This window comes from Olea europaea, chromosome 11, assembly GCF_002742605.1.
Source record: "Olea europaea var. sylvestris chromosome 11, O_europaea_v1, whole genome shotgun sequence".
In the NCBI taxonomy this organism is placed as follows: Eukaryota; Viridiplantae; Streptophyta; class Magnoliopsida; order Lamiales; family Oleaceae; genus Olea; species Olea europaea.
Genome location: NC_036247.1, coordinates 11428351 through 11451455, shown reverse-complemented (window position 1 = coordinate 11451455; position 23105 = coordinate 11428351). Strand labels below are relative to the sequence as shown.

The 23105-nt window shown below is 38.4% G+C and overlaps 2 protein-coding genes across 4 annotated transcripts; one reads left to right on the top strand and one right to left on the bottom strand.

Annotated features, from left to right (window-relative positions):
• Positions 1-404: 404 nt before the first annotated feature.
• Positions 405-4327, top strand: LOC111403390 (2-phytyl-1,4-beta-naphthoquinone methyltransferase, chloroplastic). 2 transcript variants are annotated; one of them, XM_023031882.1, is made up of 7 exons: positions 409-657; positions 833-897; positions 1240-1330; positions 2096-2184; positions 2376-2571; positions 2885-2984; positions 3951-4327. In XM_023031882.1, exons 1-7 carry the CDS (start codon positions 514-516, stop codon positions 4049-4051), a joined length of 786 nt encoding a protein of 261 aa, XP_022887650.1. In that variant the 5' UTR covers positions 409-513; the 3' UTR covers positions 4052-4327. The 2 variants fall into 2 exon arrangements, with proteins under 2 accessions (XP_022887651.1, XP_022887650.1); XM_023031883.1 differs by lacking the exon at positions 833-897 and having other exon boundaries at positions 405-657.
• Positions 4328-4766: 439 nt separating this feature from the next.
• LOC111403387 (cysteine-rich receptor-like protein kinase 2) lies at positions 4767-7669 on the bottom strand. Of its 2 annotated transcripts, none has more exons than XM_023031880.1 (7): positions 6782-7669; positions 6582-6683; positions 6167-6306; positions 5880-6090; positions 5527-5761; positions 5290-5440; positions 4767-5214 (listed from the first exon to the last, which is right to left on the bottom strand). In XM_023031880.1, the coding sequence occupies exons 1-7, from the start codon at positions 7536-7538 to the stop codon at positions 4894-4896; spliced, it is 1917 nt and encodes a 638-aa protein (XP_022887648.1). In that variant the 5' UTR covers positions 7539-7669; the 3' UTR covers positions 4767-4893. The 2 variants fall into 2 exon arrangements, with proteins under 2 accessions (XP_022887648.1, XP_022887647.1); XM_023031879.1 differs by having other exon boundaries at positions 6582-6695; positions 6782-7668.
• Between the last annotated feature and the right edge of the window lie 15436 nt (positions 7670-23105).

Here is a 23105-nt window from a genome sequence, read left to right as displayed (position 1 = left end):
ATAATGAATTGGTCCAAATTTTTTGTTTACGTACTTTAAAATGAAATAAAAATGATTTCTCAACTACAGTATTTATTATAATTTTTATTTATTTAAAAATATGATGAACAAATAAGTTCTTTTATATATTTTAAACGGATTTTTTTTAACGAAAATCACCGTCAAAGACGGGACATGTTAATTAATAGAAGTTTGATGATAATAGCGTGATGAAAAAAAGTTGAAAACATAAGTTGTATAATAAAAAATATTAGAAATTTTGAATTCAATAAATATGTGGTGCAAGAAATAATTAATAACAAATGCGGTATGAATGTAATTATCCTATCGTTATTCTCTTTTCGGTCAATAGCCATTTCCATATTATTACCAAATGCAGCCATTTGGTCCAATTTCCCAAAAAATAATTTTGATTTTCTTGACCATGTAACAAATATTGAAAATTTGTGTCCTCAATTGGTAATGTCAAGGGCCAATGATTTTGAGATGGAGAGAAATAGTTAGCAACTGCCTATGGCTACACTTTCTCACTGTCTTCCCTCCATTACCAGCCAGCATCGTCGACTGGTCTTCCGGTTCAAACACCGGCCGATTCAATGCTCAGCAGCTGCTGAACGCCAGGCGCTTTTTAACCGTATCGCTCCTGTCTATGATAATGTGAGCCCCTTACCTCTTTCTAAATGTTCTTAATTGATAACTCTTTCTCTAGTTCGACTCTTTCTAAATGTTCTTAATTTATAACTCGTTCTCTAGTTCGATCTTCCAATTTTCTGTTCAATTATACAAATTGTTTTCCAGTTTAATTTATTATGTTTTTGTTTCCCATTTGTAGTTGAATGATTTGTTTAGCTTGGGAAACCATAGAATATGGAAAAGAATGGCGGTTTCATGGAGTGGGTATTAACTCTGTTCTTTACTCCATTCTTTTTTATTTTTTGTTAACTTTAGATTGGAGTGGGATAATACTGATGCTATTAAGAAAAAAGAAGAAGGTAAAATCTCATTGATTATACCGTCGTAGTGCTTGTGTTTTACAAACACATATTAATGTCTTTTATGGTTAAAGATTGAATTAATTTTTATTGAGTTTGGATTAAGAGATTGGTGATCTCAGATCTGGATTCCTTATTGTGGCTTTTCTTTTGAGAACATTTAACATTTGGATGGATGTTGTTGAAGTGCTCATAGGGCTGTATTTAATTTAAGAAAAAAGATTGAATCTTTATTTTTGTAAAACAGGGCAAAAGAAGGAGATAATGTGTTGGATTTATGTTGTGGAAGTGGGGATTTGGCTTTTCTCTTGTCCGAGAAAGTTGGACCCAATGGCCAGGTTTGCTTTCTTTGTCTTCCCTATCTGCAGTAGTTAGCATTATTCTTTTAAAGATTTTTTCCCCTTTTTTAATGTTTGCTTAAGTTCTAAGAATTTGTTACTTGGGACGATCCACATGAACCAACCAAATCTGTTTTTCACCCCGGTATGTGGTTTTCTTAAAACTTTGGAACTTGTTTGAATGATTCTAAAGTGCTAGTATGTCGAAGTCACTACACCAAAAAAGTTCAAGCTGGGAATGCCTCTGCATAATATTAAATTGTAAAAATGTTGCAATGTGTTGAGTTGAGGGTCCTTCATATTCATGCTTTAGTTCTCTACATCTCAATTCGTCTAAGATTTCTCCATCACCTACCAACAAATATTAGTTTTTCAACATATTTTGGGACAGTTTGATCTATTCAAAATATCAATTGTGATGCAACCCAGTGCAGAAATATATCGATTTTGCCTTTTGTTGCATTAAGTGTTCCTCGACTTCAAATTTTCTCCAATCTGAATATTTTACATTTGTTACAATATTTCACTTGTACCATAGGACATTGGTTCTCAAAGATTTCTGTTGTTTCTAATGAAGATGCTCATATTTATTGTGATATTAGCTAAAGCGTATTGATCATCATCCAATAGCCATCTCTCATCAAGTGGCTTCCCTGCTGAATTACAAATTTCGAATTTAGTGATGATTTCCGCTAAGTTTTAGTTCCATTTTTGTTTCTTTCTTATTTTCTTTATTTTCATTTCTCGGAATTGACAACTTCACAGGTGACAGCTCTTGATTTCTCGAAGGAGCAATTACAAATTGCTGCATCTCGCCAGCGAATGCGATTTAAGCCCTGCTACAAGAATATTAAGTGAGTTCCTATGTTTATCCGTTGATTTATTGCATAACTGGCTATCAATGTGAGACTTCACGCACAAGTGAATCACTGAGCTTTCCTTTGAAACTTTATCCTATTATTGAAGCCTACAGAGAAAATGCTGTAACATAACCTTATCATTAGCCAGTTAGTATGTGATATTAACACTATGCGATGTATTTTAGGTGGGTTGAAGGAAATGCAGTTGACTTACCATTTTCTGACTCTTATTTTGACGGCATTACAATTGGCTATGGGTTAAGAAATGTGGTAGATAGGCCGAAAGCGATCGAGGAGATGTGCAGAGTTCTAAAGAAAGGTTCAAAAGTATCTGTTCTCGATTTTAACAAAAGCACTCATCCAATTGCCATTTCATTTCAGGTATTTGTTGACTATAGGAATTTCACTAATTGCATTTTTTTCCATTTTTTCATTATTAAAATGAGCATGTGCATGATTAGTCCTTTGAGGCATGAGAATAGTCATTATTAAAATGAGCATGTGCAGGGATTCTTTGATCGAAAGACGAATAAATGTAGTCCATACTTCTATATGTACTCAATCAGTGCATATATACTCGTTATCTTTACTCGAAATTGCAGTTTGATTTTGCTGATGTTATGTGTTCAATTCTTGCCCCGATTTTCTTACAACGGGAGATTCCTATAATCATCATTTTAATCCTTTTTTCCAGGATTGGGTGATTGATAATGTGATAGTTCCTGTTGCAAGTGGGTATGGCCTTGGTAGTGAGTATGAATACTTGAAGAATTCAATCAAGAAATATCTGACAGGTCTGTCCTTTCTCCATCAGATTTATACAGCCGAAAGTTTATGGGTTAATTAAGTTTTTGTCTAAGCTTAAAAAATGTGAAAAAAGTAACTTGTTATTTCCAAATATGTCTGCATAACATACTGCTATTTTTTATTTTTTTTCCTTTTAAACTTTACTTTGTTGTCAAAATAAGTAACCTACTTATTTTTAACTTTCACCAATAAGAAACTATTTATTTTAAAAGTCATTTACTTATAAGTAAATTTTTAGCTGAACATTCTCTTAGTCGAACATAATTGTGGATTGTAAACAGTCCTGAAGACCTGTGCTTATATATTAAATACATTACTTTCCATGCTAAATAATACACGTGTGACTTTGCAATTTCTGTCACTTTTTGAAGACATGGAATACCTCCACGAGAAGTAAAAAAAATTCTGCATATTTTTGACGATTCAAGGTAAAATAATTGGACTATTCCCTCACAAAACTTGGTTAATAGATCCCGTATAAAGGTCTACATTAGTACATAAACCAATTGTATGCGACCAATCATAAGCACCATAATAAGTGGTATTCACAGGGAAAACAGCAGCTGCTCTTGTAAAAGCCTCCATAGCATCGACAGAAGTCAGAATACCAAAAAAAAAATTGAAATGAACAGCATCCATTGTGTAGACTTTGGCCAGTTTTCCCTGCTCATCCATAAGAATATGTCTTTCGCTTTAATGGGTAATAGAAATAAAAAGAATGTTCTAACAAAAGGCATAAGAGAAGTTTTGGGAAATGCCCAAGAGTAATCAAGCTACCATCATTTGGATGATATTTTCATTATATTACTTTGTAAATAACTGCATTTATGATAAGTTGCAAGTTAATAAAGGGCATCTGACATTTTCTTGATTCTCTCCCTTTTTTTTTTTTTTTTTTTTTGGGGTGCCGGGGACTATTTTATGTGGCATGACGCGTACGTGTTGAAATGCAGGAGATGAGTTGGAAAAGATAGCTTTAGAAGCAGGATTTTCCACTGCCAAACATTATGAGTTTAGCGGAGGATTGATGGGCAATTTAGTAGCTTCACGATAAGATCAGTTGTTTCTTCAGACTGCTTCCTTTCAAGCGGGTTGATTTACATGCTCTGGCTTGCTACTTCTGAAGGGATATACAAGCATCTCTTGCATAGTTGTTTAGGTAATAAGTCTGATTGGCATCTGTCCTGTTACAAATATAATTTTATCTGATCCAGGTAATTTCTTGAGATAAATCAATACTAAGTTTCAGTTATGCTGCATGACATTGATATGTTGAGTACATTTTGTTTAGAATGTGATAAAGATTTCTGTCTGAGGGAGCTTAAAGCAATTTTCAGTGAAGCACAACTGCAATATGGAAAATCCAAAGCTCCTCTGTATATCAGTATCTGTCTATTCACGCTGTGATTATTGTGCTAGTAGAGAGTAAATATCTGCAAAATTACGAAAATGACTGATACTTGGGGAAATAGAGAAAAAGGAAACTTCCATCTGAATGAATATTATAGAAATTGCACAAGTTAATGTAAACTGCTTTTGAAGTTTGTATATTTGGTATTTGAATATTTGATAGAAATCATGCAGTGATAGTTGCTAGACATATTTCTTTACTTTTCTTTTACATACCCCGAGATCTGGATTACATTCCTGGCTACCTAATCTTTTTTTGTGCATCTAAATCTATTAGGAACAAGGCCTAGTTTTTAGATTAACATTAGTTGCTCTATGAGCGGGAAAACTTGAACTTATAATTATTGTATCTCAGAGACTAGTGCTTCAAGAAAATGCCGAATAAGATAATGACTAGTATTAACAAAAATAGTGGACTATTAAACGAAAGTTCAACTACTCCTTTTCTCATATGTGCCCAAAGAATTCCAGCTAAAATTTCAGAAGTCATCTGGGATAGAAAATGCTCTGAGAAATGCTTGCAATCGAATGCGAAGACGGGTTTTCTGGTGCATTGTTAAGTTCCATAGTCTTCTCATTCATGAAAGGGGGATTGGTCGGTGCAGGGAGGTGCTCTTCTTTCTTTACCAGCATCTGTAGTGCTCTAGACATGGATGGCCGTAGGGGCGGGATCTCTTGAGTGCACAGGAGCCCGACATGAACAACCCTTAGAATCTCATTCTTAACGTCGACGTTATGATAATTATGCAGCATTATGTTCGGATCAAACAGCTCGTCTACTGTTCTTTGCTGGAAATGCTTCCATACCTGTTTGATACGAATGATGCCATGGTTAAAATACGAATACATATGACAGCAAAGGGTTTAATATACACAACTTACAAGAGTTGCTAAGCTGTCTGAGTTTTCGAAGGCTTTGCTATTGCTGTTCTGTCTAGCTGTAACAATTTCAAGAAGAAGTACACCAAAACTATATACATCTGCCTTTTCTGTTAACTGGCCATGGGCTAAGTATTCTGGAGCCATATATCCTCTGTATTTTTGCAAATTCAACATAATTTAGGAGTTAGGAATTCAATTTCTTATTCGGGTTTAGGATAAAAGGACAACAACACTCACAATGTTCCTGCAATGGCAGTGCTGATATGACTTTTATCTTCTTGAAAAGATCTCGCCAGCCCAAAATCAGCAATTTTAGCACGGAGTCTAGAGTCCAAGAGTATATTACTTGCTTTGATATCTCTGTGAATGATTCTGATTTTCGAGTTTTCGTGAAGGTAGACCAACCCTTCTGTAATCCCTATAATTATCTCAAATCTCTTCTCCCAATTTAATGATTTTCCTTTGCTTGGATCTGTCAAATTAAAACAGCAGCATCATCTCAATTTAACCACTTAAACCAAACACAAACTAAGATGCTAATGTGTAATCTACAATAATGGTATAGCCTAAATCAGAAATCTAGTAGTTACCGAAGATAAAGGAATCAAGACTCTTGTTTGGTAAAAATTCATATACAAGAAGACTTTCGGGTCCTGAGCAACTGCATCCCAACAACCTGACCAGGTTTTTGTGCTCGACACTGCTAATCATGTTGACTTCGTTGTAGAAGTCGGCTGCTCTATGTTTGTTGTTGAAGTAAAGCCTCTTCACAGCAATTTCTCTTCCATCTAGCAAAACTCCCTGCAATAACAATAAATTTCAAATTATACATCAATCTAATAGTGAATTTAGTTTCCCATATCTGTGGAGTAATGACCTTATACACTGCACCAAATCCACCTTGCCCAAGCTTGTTGGCTTCATCAAAAGAACTAGTTGCTTTCTCAAGTGTGGAATATTTAAAGTTCAAGCTGCTATGGTGAAGGGTTTTTGCCAGTTTTCCTGCATTACTCGAAGCTGGGAAGATGGAGACTTCAGCATAAAGATGAGACCATATTCTACCTTGTTATTAAAACATTAAGAACCAGCTTTCCATTGAATGCTCGATGTTTTTGAAGATTATTCAAAAGCAGTTAGAATGGAAAGGTGTGTAGTGATGCAAAGCTAAGATGATTTTAGTGCCGTCTTGTTGAGAATTCTCACATAGAGTAGTTTAATTTCTAAATGCTTATGGTAGAATAAATGCTATTTACAGTTGACATGTCATGCTATTAAGGCTAAATGCAGTATACCTTTTCTCTTCTTCTGCATTGTTCTGTGCTTCCATATATAAACTCCAATGACTGCTCCAATAACCAAAACACCTACTGAACTAACAGCTACAGCTACAACTACTGTTATTGTCCCTGCCAAAGTTAGTCGAAAATTTGAATAGATTGATACAAATTTTACAACAGAAATGCTAGGGAGAAGACTGTTAAGCTCTTTCTACCTCTTGAAATTCCATTTCCCGGCATAGGATTAAGAAAGTTGATGTCGGAGTACCTAACAAAGCACCCTGTATTCAGCGCCCGACCCTCGGACCATGGCAAGCATCCCAATATAGAGGCAGATGCATTCTGTAAACAAGCTCTGCAAGAGCTAGCACCAAGTGTCCTCCAGCAATTAGCAAGAACATAAGCCGATTCATTTTTCGTCCCAGACACGGGCACTTGAACCCGTGCATAGCCATTGTTGTTTGGTGCTGCTGAAACTGCTTGTGCCACAGCCTTTCTTGCTGATACCTGAAATGCAGAATTCTTTTGAGTTCTATTCCCACAGACGGCCCTGTCATATGGTCCACTATACTCTTGATAGAAACTGTAATTCTCAGCTCGCATAAAACAGCCATCGAGGAAAACCCTTCCGCTATTGACAGGATCGCACCGAGGAAGAATCGAACGCGCTTCAGCGTAGCATAAGAAACAATCGAGTAAAGAAAGATCACCATAGCACTGTGCTAGTCCATAATTAATATTAGGTCCGGAGCCTGTTACTGCTACGCCAAAGCCTGAAAGTCGCATTTGCACGCTTATGTTTTCCATCGTGACAACAAAGTTTCCGACGGAAATGGTGGGGTTGCTCGGAGTTTGGATCCCGCACATTAACTCAACTTTCTGAGCTCTTGGCTCCCCAAATGATGCATCTGGTAGTAGCAGAATACCCAGAATGATAACGATAACAAATGGACTGGCAATAAATTTCTTCATTCTCCACTTTGTTTTGTATTTCAATTGTACGAAGACCAGGAAAATTGAAAATTCGCTCTGTATATCGCTTACGTTTTCCCTACAGATTCATGAACCAAATATTATATTAAACTTCCTTGAATGTCAATGTAGAAATATGATATATATGTCTGAACATATATGAAACTTCCTTGAAGTTGCAAAACATCAGACGGCACCAAAGTTGACCGACTTTTTCTGAGATGGACACTTTAATGTTAATTCTTTAAGCAAACTGGATTAATTTATTATTGACTTTGGATCTTGTGTCCCAGAACAAAGTAATATGCTTGCTGGCTTGAATGAGGTGGAAAATCGAAAATTAAGTGCTTGTTTGGTAGAGATTTTGAGAATTGATTTTTTGATCGTTAAAGATAAAATGGATCTTATTTTTGAGAGAAGAATTTAAAAATGACTGATAAAATAGTAAAATAACGATAAAAAAATTGATTTAAAATCGCAACCAAACAAGCGCTAAGCCTTTCATAGAAATTATAATCTAAATTTTTATCAAAGTCAAAAATTAATTTTAACTATATATTTTATGAATTCTATAACATTTCAATCATACATTTTATTAAAATCTGATTTTAGTTTTTACCAAACACGGGCTTACTGTCCAAATATTTGTTGATTGTACTAAACTAGCAACCGGGGTTACTAATCATCATTAATTTATGTTTCCTCGTGATGATAATGGAAGTAGGGACTGCTATCTTAGTCGATGTCTAAAGGTTTGGACAAGATCTCTGAATAATGATAGTCAATGTCTAAAGGTTTGAGGAAAGTGAATTATTTAAAAATATCAAATAAATAAAGTCAGATAAATAAATAAACTATTAAAAGTTTTCGATATCAAATTATTAAACACTTCAACCTCAAAAATTTCTTTATTGTTAATGCCTTTTATTGATTTGGAGATACTATGTTCGATGCATTTGTATGCATTATGACTTAACTTATTTTCCCTCAATTTTTGGTTTGACCATGTTTTGTGCTGCAATTGGTAAATGAACATGATTTTCTGCCTTCCTCCTTATATAATGAGCTTTCCAACGTATACTTATAAAAATGTTGTATACTTATTATATGTTATTATTACTCTTAAATTACGCAAATTTTATCAATTACGAAATTTTTTAAAAAATAACTAAAAATTATAAATACCTAAAAAATAGTTGATAAAAATAGAACTGTTAAGCTTATATATACTTTCTCTGATCTTAAAAATAAATAAAAGTAAAATGGTATAGTGGCTAGTAAGAGGATCAATTATAAAGTTTGTACAGGTTCGAATTCAAAACACTTGCATACTTTTGTATACAGTATATACTACATAGTGTTGCAGTATGGGCCTGATTGGGCCATGCTGATCTTCGAATTTTATTAAAACCGGTAGGTTCAGATTGTGTTTGATTGGTTTTATTGGTTTTTGATCGGTTCATATGCTTTTCGATCAAAATGTGCATATTGGCCTGGTTCTATGTCCAATTTGGCGGGTTTTGAGCCGACTAGGGCGGACCGATTTTAATTACTATGATTATAACAACATTATAATAAGAGGAAATTACATATAAATAGGCATTTAAGTTTTTCAATTCAAAAATCAGGTGGGAGGCTTATTTAATAAAAAAATCAGGTATTAATTAAATTATTAAATGTTAACAATATTATTATAAAATTAAATTAATATATATACCCACCCCATGCCACCCACCCCATCTACCCCAACCCAATTTCAGTGTCAAACAATAGTTCATTTTCGAATCTCTCTCCCTTTTCCATCTTTCTATCCATACACTCTCTTTACTCTGGTGTCAATGTGAGATTGACAACTGTTGACACATAAAAATTCAACTCAAATCGAACGGTCCAAGGAATGAAGCCCAATTGGAGGATCCCCAAATCAGATAGCCCAAAGAACGAAACCCAATCAGACAATTCAGGATGAAGGCCCAAATAGGGAGGCCCATGAACGCGGTAACACCATCGCCCAAGCTTGCAAGTCGCCCAGGATTTGAGCGAATGGAATGCCATGCAGTCACCCAGAGCTGCTACTCTATTCTCGCCCAAGCCTTCGAGTCGCCCAAGGTCTTAGCAAACATGAAATGTTATGGTTATCAAGAAACGCAGTTATCAAAGCAGTTATTAAACAGCCCTATCACGTTCCACGATTCAAGGAATTCAATTGAAGACGGTTGAACGGCAAAGAGTAATGACAGCAGTTAGAAAAGGCAGTTCCATGACAAGTTGGCCATTACGAGGAAAGTGGGCAGTTATAGAACGATCAAGTAGTTTTTAGGCGGTTGATCACAAAGAGATCATCCAAGGAGTATAAAAGGAAGAAAAGACATAGAGCAAAGAGCCTGAATCAAAAACTCTCGAACAAAGAACATGTAACTTTAAATTTCTTAGTTTAGATTTAAACACTTCTTTCACAGTAACTCGTGTGCTTGCGCCCCTTGGAGGCATTCTGTTTTTACTTTCCAATTGTAAAGTTATCGCCAATAAAAAAGCCCATTTTTGGGACTTTGTTTCAAGAGGTTTGTCCCTTACATAATCGTCTGATCCCTTTTTAATTGTTAGCGACTAACCCGCGCTAAACAACTTGACACACCTAGTAGGACAATGGTGTTTGGTGTTGAAAATACAAAAGGTGAAACAATATGTCTCAGAGATCCAATAAGGAAGCAGCAAGTCAGGGAGGAGTCCAGCCTGTGATCGAGCGATATGAGGAGCAGCATGCCTCTCCACGAACAGATGGACAGAATCAGAGCAGTAACAGTCGTTACGAACCAATGACAGAGTTGAGTCCTCGAACTATGCGTGCACTACTTGGAGAACTCACACAAGATGTCGTTGAACTGGTAAATCTTCGAAATATTCATAATATGGAAAGATTTACCCAAAATGGGAATACACATTATGACAACATGGCCAAACAACTAAACACTTTGAACGAAATAATGAATAAGTTAGTAGGCCAAATATGTCAATCGGTTCTGCCTCTTGCAAACCACTTTCAAACTAGGACAATTGTGAGACATAATCCCTCAGTCCTAAATCCGAATCAAGGGATAGAACCACTTTCTGGTCCCTCTACTTCAAACCAAGGGGGTGGTGCAGTGCTAAATCAGAACAATAGTAGTGGTACGCCTAACTTGGGGGTAATCCAAATGTAAGAGATAATGTCCTAAACAATGGACAGAATAACCCACGTGTTAATGAGGGAATAGATGTTCAGGCTAATGGTAATGGTCCAAATCATGGTAACTTTGTTGCTAATCAAGGATCAAACATCAGGCCTCATGCAAATCAACCGGTTAACCAACCTGTAGGAATTCCATATGACCCCAACGTCATGTTGAGGAATCAGATTACGGAAATCGTACAGGATAAGATGGCTTTTGGGGTGCATCCTGTCATTAGGCCGACTTACACAAAGCCATATCCTGATTGGGTAGACCAAGTATATCCATGGCCTAGAGGGTATAAAGTGCCAGAATTCTCACTGTTTACCGGTTTAGGGGAGGTGTCTACTTTAGAACACATATGGCGATTCACATTGCAAAGTGGTGATGTAACTGATTACCATAAAATGAGGCTCTTCCCTAGTTCATTAACAGGAGTAGCTTTCTCCTGGTTCATCAACTTGTCAGCGAACTCTGTTCAAACATGGCAACAATTGGAACAATTATTCCACGCTCAGTTTTATAAAACTGAGTTTGAAGTTACTTTGGTTGATTTGCGAATCTACGTCAAATGCCAAACGAATGGGCAGAAAGTTTTCTCCAAAGGTTCAAAACAGCAAGAAGTAAGTGTTTTGTACCTCTGCCCGAAAAAGAATTTGTCAAAATCGCTCAGGGTTGCTTGAGCTTTGATTTAAAAAAGAAATTCCAAGACAAGGAATTTCCTAACATTTTTCAGTTGAGTGCGAATGTGATTAGGTATGGACAACTGATAAGAGAAGAAGAGCAGATGGAAAATTCTAGTAAAGGGACTTATTACAAAGACCCAAATTTTGACGTTCATACCATCAACAACGAGTCATACGATCAAGCCGAAAATGTGTTTGGCCGAATTGGTCAGCCTAGACCATCGGGCAAGAATGAGCCCATGAAAGATGGAAACATAAAGGCTAGAACGTTCTCGTTCGATGTAACCAAGGCTGACTTTATATCTGATAAATTATATACGGATAAACAGATAAAGTTGAGCGATAAGCATAAATTGCCAAACCCTGAACAAATTAAGGGTAAAAAATATTGTAAGTGGCATAATGCATGGTCACATTTGACTAACAATTGCTTGGTTTTTCGTCATGTATTGCAGGATGCCATTGAATCAGGATGAATTATGTTCGACGATAAGAAGAAGATGGCAGTGGATGAAAATCCTTTTCCACAGCCACTTGGAGTGAACATGGTAACGTCTGGTTTCAAAAACAAGTTGCCAAAATTCAAGTTGGTCATAGATGATGGAGAAGAGGACCCTGGACCACATCCCAGTGTCTTTGAACGAATCAAGGGGAAGGAGCCAAAAAAGGACGAAGACGTCCTGTGTGCAAGATGTAAAAGAGAAGTGAGTGGAAACACGGAGAAACCAGGGATATGGCAGCATCCCCATCGCCCTACTTTCTTCCCAAACACTCAGCCTGGTAGAGGGCGAGGTACATCATTCTATAGAGGACCGCCTTGTGAGAGGTAGTTCAAGCCAGTAGATAATGGGAGAACCTTTAGGCCGCAACCCCATCGGCCAAACGTATGGCATTCGTTCCAGTATAATGCAGGAAGGGCAATACCCTTCGATGAGATGACTAGAACCTAACAAAGGCGTTTCCAACGAAACTATGGACGAATGATGAGGCAGCAACAGGGAATGTCACATTCCTAAAGCGCCTAAACTACTTAAGGTAACCAATCAAAATGTTCTCAAAGATAGTAAAGAAATCGGTACAGATGAATCAATGAAAGAGCTAACAGAAACTTCTTGTGGGAGATCAAAGTTTGAGCGAGACAGAAGGGATGGAGAAGATCCAGATCAGCCCATTACTATCCAGTTCGGTACGTTACCTCCTGTCGTGGCTAATAATTATTTACTGGCCAATGAATTCAAGAATAAAGAAAAAAAAGAAGAAGAAAGGGAGGACAACGAAGGAGAGGTTTGCGTGTTGGAATGTGAAGAAGGTCAGACTTCTAGAGAGGCCTACAATGATGAAGAAGACGATAGGATGACAGACATCAAAGAAGAAATTGACCTAGAAGTAAAAAGAAGAAGTAGAGGAGTATCGCACAATACTCTGTTGAAACAACTACATCGAGAGGGAGTTCGCGAAATAGACTTGTTGGGAGAACCATCTAGGTGTTCTTTCGATTTTTACGTACTGTATGGGACGCCCAAAAGGAAGAAGAGAGTGCCTCACTCTGAAAAGTATGGATCACCTCCAAGAATAATGCCCCCTCCCACAGGTTGGGTAACTGATGAGGAAGCATTAGAAAACAGTAAAGAGGAAATTCAGGAGATAGAGGCTCAGCGCAATATGCTGCACGTCGACTTATCACAGAGGGATAATTCGACAGAAAACAAGCAGGAAGTAGAAATAGAAGCTGCGGAAAAGGTTATTTTTAAACGGCCAGCCATGAAATTGACTAAACACTTGAGGCCATTGTACGTTAAAGCTCTAGTTAACGACATCCCTGTGGCAAAAGTGCTTGTCGACAATGGAGCAGCTATAAACACCATTCCATCTAGGATGATGAGGAAATTTGCAAAGACAGAGGGTGACATGATTCCAACAGAAGTCATCCTTACGAGTTTCAATGGAGGAGCAACTTCAGCTAAGGGAGTTATGCCATTGGACATAACTATAGGGACAACTACTAGGACCACAGTCTTCTTTGTAATAGATGGTCCTACTAGTTACAATGTGTTACTAGGAAGAGATTGGATACACGGAAGTCGCTGCATACTCTCATCACTCCATCAATGCCTGGTCTTTTGGAACAACAAGGGTGAAGCAGAGGTGGTGCAGGCCGATCATAAGCCTTTTGTCGCAGAAGCAAACTCAGTAGAAAGGTTCATGTACGAAGGAAACTATGGACTTGTCAGGGTAGTCCAAGATGGGGAAGAAACTCAGATCGTTGCACAAAGTGAAGAGCTATTTTCAGTGGACACACTCACTGAAATGTTCAGCCAAATGAGACCAAATATATTGGTCTTAGAAGAGCCAGTAATTAGCAAAAGAATAATCAAGGAGTCTTGAATGGATTCTAAGCTACAAAAGCAAATAGCCGATATTTAGGCCTTTAAAGTCAGATTAATGGCTTTCAATAAAGAATACAAGGACAAAATGAAAGAAGAGGCAGCCCTAAGAGCGCTGAAAGACAAATGGGCAGTATTCGAGTTAGAACAAAGCATTGGCTGAGAAGTCAACAAGGTGGACTGTTTAGAAAAAGAAGTACTTACAAAGGAACTGGACGACGAAGTGATGCTGATCATCAAACCTGGATACGCTCAAGTACAAGACCTTTTGTTCAAAGTAAATATTGGCAATGAAGGAGAATATCGTCCAACATTCATCGGCCAGATGCTTGATCAAGAGGTTAGTGATAAATTAATCACTTTGCTAAAGAAGTATAAAGATTGTTTTGCTTGGGAATATGAACAAATGCCTGGTTTAGATAGAGACTTGGTGGAACATAGGTTACCAACTAAGCCTAATTTTAAACCTCATAGGCAGCCTCTAAGACGTTTTGCTCCTAATGTACTCCCCGAGATTAAAAAAGAGATAGAGCGATTATTGAAAGCAGGCTTTATTAGAACAGCCAGGTATGTCGAATGGCTGTCCAATATCGTGCCAGTACTAAAAAAGAATGATAAACTAAGGGTGTGCATTGACTTTAGGAATTTAAATATAGCTACACTCAAAGATGAGTATCCAATGCCCACGGTGGATTCTTTAGTAGACTCAACTGCCGTACACGTCATGTATTCTTTCATAGATGGGTATTCAGGATACAATCAAATTTTTATAGCCGAAGAAGACATATACAAAACTGCCTTTAGATGCCCTGGGTCTCTAGGATGTTTTGAATGGGTGGTCATGCCTTTCGGTCTAAAAAATGCAGGAACAACTTATCAAAGAGCAATGAATTTAATATTTCATGATATGATAAGCAAGTTTGTTGAAGTGTATGTAGATGATATAGTGGTCAAATCCATTAAAGAAGAGGACCATTTCGAACAGTTAAGATGTTCATTTGAGCGAATGAAGCAATATAAGCTAAAGTTGAATCCTTTGAAATGTGCATTTGGTGTTAATGCAAGAAACTTTCTTGGTGGTTTCTTGGTACGCAAAAGAGGGATTGAACTTGATAAAAATAAAGCGAAGGCCATTTTAGAGGCCAAACCACCTAGCAACAAAAAAGAATTGTAAAGGTTTCTAGGCCAAGTAAACTTTTTAAGACGCTTTATTTCTAACTGTGCAGGGCGAATTAAAGTATTTTCGCTGCTCTTAAAGCTAAAAAATTAGGACGAATTCGTCTGGAAAGAAGAACATCAAAAGACTTTTGAAAGCCTGAAGACATATTTATCAAGTCCACTAGTGTTGGTGTCACCAATCCAAGGACGGCCAATGAAAGTGTACGTATCGGCTGAAAAAGAATCAATAGCTGGAATGGTCGCGCAGGAAGACCAATTTGGTGAAGAAAGGGCAATTTACTACTTAAGTAGGCGGTTAACAAAATGTGAATGTAATTACTCTGCTATCGAAAAATTATGTCTTGCATTGTATTTCACATGTACAAAATTAAAGGCTTATTTACGGCCCATAATCGTTTATTTAATTTCTAAAGTAAATTTAGTTAAGTATATGTTCTCTCGCTCTATTTTACACCAAAGGGTAGGTGTTTGGACATTAACTTTATCAGAATTCGAGATACAATATATACCTCAAAAGGCAGTCAAAAATCAGGCTTTGGCTAACTTTCTAGCCGATCATCCATGCCTTGACATGCCTGAAGAAATTGAATTAGAAATCAATTCGTTTGAGCTAAAACCTTGGGTGTTGTATTTCGATGGGTCAAAAACCTCTAAAGGTGCAGGAGTAGGAGTAGCATTGATTAATCCTTTTGGGATTTGCTACAAGTTCGCGTTCATTTTAGACAGGATGTGCACCAACAATCAAGCCGAATATGAAGCCTTAATCGTAGGCCTAGAACTAATGATAGATATGGGAGTAAAAATGTGATCGTTAGGGGCGATTCCCAATTGGTAATTCACCAATTGATTGGTGATTTTAAATGCCAAAGTGATTACATTATAAGTCAATATAAGATCGCCCAAGAATTGTTAGAAGAATTCGACCAAGTAGAACTTCAATATGTTAATAGGATATATAACGACGTGGCAAATGAGTTGGTCCAAATAGCCTCAGGGTACTCAAAGGTTTTGAATTGGAAGTCTACTTGTGAGTATGGAACCATATTGCCCGTGACCCAAAGAAGGGCGAGAAGGATTGAACTTCACCGCATACAAGATGGAGATGTAATGGATTGGAGAACAGAGATTAAAAGGTTCCTTAAAGAACCTAATAGAGAGATTAGTAGGAAAATGAAGCTGTGTTTGCTGAACTATACACTAATAGATGAAGAGTTGTTTAAAAAACGCTCTGATGGTGTATTGCTAAAGTGTGTAAGTTTGCAAGAAGCCAGGACGATCATGGCTGAGGTGCACGAAGGGATATGTTAAGCTCATCAAGCTGACCAAAGGATGAGATGGTTAATTATTAGGAGTGGATATTTTTGGCCAAAGATGGGAGAATTATGTGTTCAATATGCAAAGAGTTGTTTAGCATGCCAAAAGCATGGTCCAATACAAAGTACGCCAGCACGAGAGATGACACCTATTATTAAACCTTGGCCGTTCAAGGGTTGGGCAATAGACCTGATAGGGAAGATTTATCCCCCATCGTCCAAACAACATACTTTTGTCATAGTTGCAACCGACTATTTCACCAAGTGGGTAGAGGCGGTACCTTTGAAAGAGATTACCCAAAAGAATGTCACAGAATTTATCCGTGATCACATCATTTATAGGTTTGAAATTCCACACACGTTGATGATAGATCACGGAATATCTCTCAATGGGGATCAAGTGAACAAATTTTTGAGCGAATTTGGGGTTAAATTAGTAAACTCCACACCATATTACGCTCAATCCAACGGATAAGCAGAATCTTCTAATAAGATTCTAAAAAATATCATCAGAAAGATGATAGATGAAAATGTCAGAAATTGGCACGAATGTCTGGATAAGGCATTATGGGCTTATAGAACATCACCTCGATCAAGTACCAAAATTACTCCTTTCCAACTTACTTATGGACAGGAGGCCATTTTGCCTATGGAAATCAACGTGCAATCGATTAGAGTGTGCTTGCAACATAAGTTAAATGATGATGAGTATACCGAATCACTAGTTCAAAATTTATTGGGGTTGGACGAATTAAAATTGGACGTCCTAGATAGATTGCAAGTTCAAAAACAAAGAATGGCTAAGTTTTATAATAAAAAAGTCATAGCCAAGTCGTTCAGCCTGGGCGAATTAGTTTGGAAGACGATACTCCCTTTAGATAGCAAGGATCCAAAGTACGGGAAGTGGTCATCCAATTGGGAAGGACCATACAAAGTAAACAATGTGTTGTCCAATGGAGCATATCATTTGGGAGATTTAGATGGCACCAAGCACGTGAGATTCATCAACAGCAAATATTTGAAAAAATATGTTCCTTCTTTATGGGAAAGTGAACAGATAAAAGCGTAATTAAAACATGTTGAACGATTGAGGATAAAAAGGTCAGAGCGAAATATGTTCAAATAAATTCCTTTATTATCAAACGTTCATTACAAAGTTGCAAGATACAATTAATAGATACTCTACAAGCTACAATTAAAGTAAGCTAATCTCTTGGTCGATCGCCGAGTTAGAGGGTGGACTGGCCTCGCACCGCCTTCCTAAATGCATCGCTGCAATGGCGGGCAAAGAGGCTGAGAAGCACTCTCAGCAAGCAAGGTGGCCCGCAAGCATCCCAAAAATTGCCTTCCATCATCGAACCCCTTATAAAGAATAAAGAGACGATGGGAAAAACTTTGATGGGAAAAACTTCGTTGTTGGCCAAAAAATATTTCCTATATCTCCCATACTAAAGGTGACATCAAGAAAAGTAGTAAAATGGACGGACCAAACAATCCATTTTTATAGAAGACGAAGGTTTTGGATTGAATGTCAGAATGCCAAACAATGGCAGCAAATTGGTTTCGAAGAAGAGAATGAAAATGAAGATGGAAGATGGAAAGTGCGAAGCATACGTGTATTTATAGGGGGGTGGAGATGAAGAGACAGAATATGAGCAGCCCATTCTGCCTAGTAAATGGAATTAAGTAGCCCAACGTCTTGGGAAAAGAGGTGAAAATATCAAGAAAAAATGTGCAAGATTTTTAGTACAAAGTAGTTAAATGCTTGAAGGATTGGCGATTAAAAGACAAACGTCAAATAAATGCACAAGAAGTTAACATAGATGTTCATTAATGATGTACAAGGTTACAAAGGGAAAGTCAAATGCGAAATTACAAAAAGAAAAAGTTAAGACATTATATGTCTTAATTACAATCCGCTCCATACCGAACGAATTCTTTCCCTAAGTTTTCCCCAGTCCTCGTTCTGCCGAGAGGAAGTGATGTTCAATTCGGCCACAACATCATCATCAACTTCCAACTTCTTGTACTGCTCGACCAAAGACTTAGTTCGCTCAATCTCTTGGGAGGCGTTACACTTTTTATCAGCTATTCTCGCCTTACAGTCGTCCATTTTGGCTTGAAGTTCCTTCATATGAGCAGCCAAACTAGCCATCAAAGAGTTTTCAATCATGACTTCGGAAGAGATTTCTTTCAACTCGTCCTCAGTTTTGTTGATCTCCTAAAGTAAAGACTCTTTTTCAGATACGGCGTGAAGGTATTGAGTACTTTTGGCCTTCAGTTCAACATTCTTGGCCAGCAAGGAGAGGACCTTGGAATGGATAACTTTCAACGTCGCTTTAAAATCAGCAGAAAGATTGAGCGACGGAAGTGTCAGTGCTTGCTCCAACTTCGCATTCAAATGCTTAAGCTTATCCTTATGTCTGGCAGCACTAGCCTTACCAATGTCCATATCCATGAAGGACACGTACTCAAATATCAACCGCTTGAGGAACTTCATATCTTCCTCTAAAGAAGTAGCAGGACGACCAGTTGGAGGAGGGCGAGATGTCTTGACTTGCCCCCAGGAAGCGAACAAGTATTTGATGGAACGCACAATCTTATCAGCATCCTGCAAAGAAAATTGCCAATATTGAAGATTCTCACTACAACGAACAAGATGGAAATAAAAGTGAAGCAAAGATTACCTCATCAATAATCTTGAAAGATGGCATATCCCCAGCCAAGTCTGCCACTTGTGGCTCTAGCATTCGTGAGGACTTCCCCTTGTCTGAGCGAGAAGATGTTACCACAACGGGCAGACTCATAGGAGCATCTGCAGAACTCAAAAGCAACAAATCAGAAACCAATAGTACAAGCAAAGATAAAGTATCAAAAAACTGAATTACCTTCTGTTTCGATATTTGGGGGGTCGACGCCCTGGGAAGAAGGTGGCTCATCCATTAGTTGTGATGAGGATTCTGGGACTGAAGATGTCTCTTTAAGCATAGTCCCTTCATCAGTTGATTTGGATGAAGCAGCCTCAGCGGAGGATGATGGAGCAGTAGCTGCCGACACCAAGGCCTTCAAAGAAGAGGCTGAACTTTTCTGAGAAGTCCAAATAAACCATTAGCACACAGAAAAGTTTCAAGTATGGAAAAGTATGCTTGTGAGTAAACCAATTTAATTACCTTCCTCCTGATGATAAGAGGGGTATCATCATCATCATCAACATCATTCTCCAGAATGGGAGATGCTGAGGCTGGCCGTTTGCGGCTCGGGGTACTTTTGGCTGCAGTAGGCTTGGTAGGGAGAGAAGAAGATGGACGAGCAGACTGTTTAGCGCGACGAGGAGGAGGACTCCGGATGGACAAAGGGATGACTAAAACAGGAGGAGGGGAAGAAATGCTTGGCGGGTCCAGTGAATGAAAGGCACGATCGGCATCAGTCGCAAACAATCTGCGCTTCACTGACGGCCAGAGTTGTTCAAAAAGGGGATGGCATGGCATGGCTAGAATTGAAGGGGGCTAATGAAAAATGGCTCATCAAAAGAAGATTGCGAGCATTTATAACCTCTGCCTCCGCCTTATTAATGATATGGAAGCGATCTATCAAGTTCCTTGAATAGCAAGGAGAAACAGGCCAGGTTTGGCCGAAACCAAGTTGGCGAGCAAAAAATTGGGGAGCATATATTTCTACCTCAGCCTTGGCATTGGTCCCAGTCAAAATATCATGAAATAACTCCCTCCCAGTTAAAAATTGGATCCAAATGAGCAGAGAGGTGTTCGCGCTGTCTATAGTGGAGGGAGGATGCACATAGTCTGGAGTCAAAAAGGGAGGAAAAGGAAAGAAGGAAGGGATTGAATCCAAAGAATAAAAGAATGAAAAAATGTCCCTTCTAGACATATTTACAGGAGCCAGGGGCTCAATGGCTAGCCCATAGCAGCTAGCAGAAGGACGAGAAAATGATGGAGCACCAAACGATGGAAAATAGGATCTCAACCACATTTGAGTGAACCAAAGAGGTCCACTGCCAGTGGGAGATGCACCATTCTTCAATTGAGATTGAAGAGAAGCCACGCCTCTATAGAGAGCAGTCAAAAAGAAAGAACATAAATTCAGAGGCCTACCACGCGCCAATTCGTGTGCTATGGGTAAAGAGCTCAGGGAGGGCTTTATGCTTGGCATACACAAAACATATTTACAAAGCCAAACCAGAAGAAAGGCCACTCGCTCAGTATGGGAAGACTCAGCGCTCGAATGGTTATGAAGGGTTTGCAGGCTTGAATAAGACTCGGTGAGGTTTTTACCAAACTTTGGGGCGCCACTAGAAACCAAGATACCAGGAAAAATGGTATCGCCCAAAGGTGGCAGATTCACTAGGGCCCCAACATCCCTTAAAGTAATGAACATGGGGCCAAGAGGGAAAACAAAGGTATTATACTCAGAAGACCAAAAACTTAAAGCGATCGAAAAAAGTGCTGAATCAAAAGTAGGGGGTTGAAGAGAGATTTCTAACAAATCAGAAATCCTAGCATTATCAAAAAGTGCCTTAGTAGGACCATGGTCCACAAGGCGAGCATACCACCTACGGAAAACTATATCAGATTTAGGCCAAGTGCGAATACCTCTTTCGCGAAGTGGCTCCTGCGGCAGAGAGTTTAAAAATGGAGGGCCATGAGTACAAGGAAACAGCTGGCCCACCGCCGCTTGTTCGACTGCCTCTACATTGTTGAAGAAAGGACCTAGGTAGAACTCATTGAGTTCGACATTGGCAGGTGCGAGAAAGTTCGGAGTTATGTATGGATGATTAAGGAGTTTCTGAAAGTCTTCAAAACTAAAGAAGTCGCCAGATTGAGATTATGAAGTAGCCATTAGGGATGAAATGGAGTTTTTCAGAGTTACGTAGCAGGGAAGCAAAGAGATGAACAGTAAAATTGTGAGAGAAAAGCGCGAAAAAAGTGAGGCGTGATTTAATGGTGCAGTGAAATGGCGTATTTGGGGGTTATAAGGGTTTGCAAAACGTCGCACCTTTTCAAGCTATGGAAGAAAACAATGATTGAAATTTTTGGGAATTTCGAATGTTGCTGGAAACACAAAAGTGAATATGGCAAAATTTAATAATTGGTATTAATTCTACCATATTGGGGGGTAATTGTTGACACATAAAAATTCAGCCCAAATCGAACGGTCCAAGGAATGAAGTCTAATTGGAGGATCCCCAAATCAGATAGCCCAAATAACGAAACCCAATCAGACAATTCAGGATGAAGGCCCAAATAGGGAGGCCCATGAACTCGGTAACACCATCGCCCAAGCTTGCAAGTCGTCCAGGATCTGAGCGAATGGAATGCCATACAGTCGCCCAGAGCTGTTACTCTATTTTCGCCCAAACCTTCGAGTCGCCCAAGGTCTTAGCAAATATGAAGTGTTATGGTTATTAAGAAGCGCAGTTATCAAAGCAGTTATTAAGCAGCCTTATCACGTTCCACGATTCAAAGAATTCAATTGAAGACGGTTGTATGACAAAGAGTAATGGCAGCAGTTAGAAAAGGCAGTTCCATGACAAGTTGGTCATTACGAGGAAAGTGGGCAGTTATAGAACAATCAAGCAATTTTTAGGCGATTGATCACAAAGAGATCATCTAGGGAGTATAAAAGGAAGAAAAGACATAGAGCAAAGAGCCCGAATCAAAAACTCTCGAACAGAGAACATGTAACTTTAAATTTTTTAGTTTAGATTTAAACACTTCTTTCACAGTAACTCGTGTGCTTGCGCCCCTTGGAGGCATTCTGTTTTTACTTTTCGATTGTAAAGTCATCCATCGCCAATAAAAAACGCCCCCTTTTTGGGACTTTGTCTCAAGAGGTTTGTCCCTTACACAATCGTCTGATCCCTTTTTAATTGTTAGCGACTAACCTGCGCGAAACAACAACATTGGAAGAGGATCGACGTCAAGGGGAGAGGATCGACATCATTGCAAGAGAGCGGCGTTGACTGTGAGATCGACATCATTGCATGATCTCTGCCCAGGAGAGCCATGCACCCTTAGCCGAGGATCGAAAAAGCTACTGGAAGAAGAGATTAAATTGCTAGAATATGTCTCATGGTGGCACTGTGACGTCGCTACTCTGTCAGAAGAAGAGGGAACGTCGTTGGAACACATCGCTGTGACGCACTCTGTGCGCTACAGTCGATTGGATCTAGTTTTAGATGTGTGCGATGATGTTGTTACAGTTACAAATCAAAGGAATTTGGTTTTGGATAGAGCCACAGACTTCATATAGTAGATGGGATCTGGTGAGGTGGTGGTGGTGTGTGGTTGTGGTGGTGGGTGAGATGGTGGTGATGTTTTGGCGGTTGTGACTGCGATGGTGTGGAAGTGTGGGTTGAAGAGTGTTTGCGACCAATTATTTAGTTGTTGTGACCAACTAATTGGTTAATTTTTGATTAATAATTAACATGTGATCTAAAAAATGTGTGATTGTGATTAAATTTGGAATCGCAACTTGGATTTGGTAAGTTATTACCAACAAATTCAATAATTTGTGAAGGAGGTGATGACTCTGGATTTAATAATTTGATAGCTATAATGCTTGTGGTGGTGTTTTTGCTTTTGAAGGGGGCTACTTATTCAATGATTTTGTTGGTGGTTTTGCAAATGGGGGCAGTGGTGTTGGCCACCTACCATGTTTCCAAGTCATGGGTCACAATCCACAATTTGTGATGAAAAGTCTCAAGTCACATTTTCATTTTGCATTGGTTATAGATAAATGCAAATAAGTCATAGGTCACGTGTCATTTTGCATAAGTCAT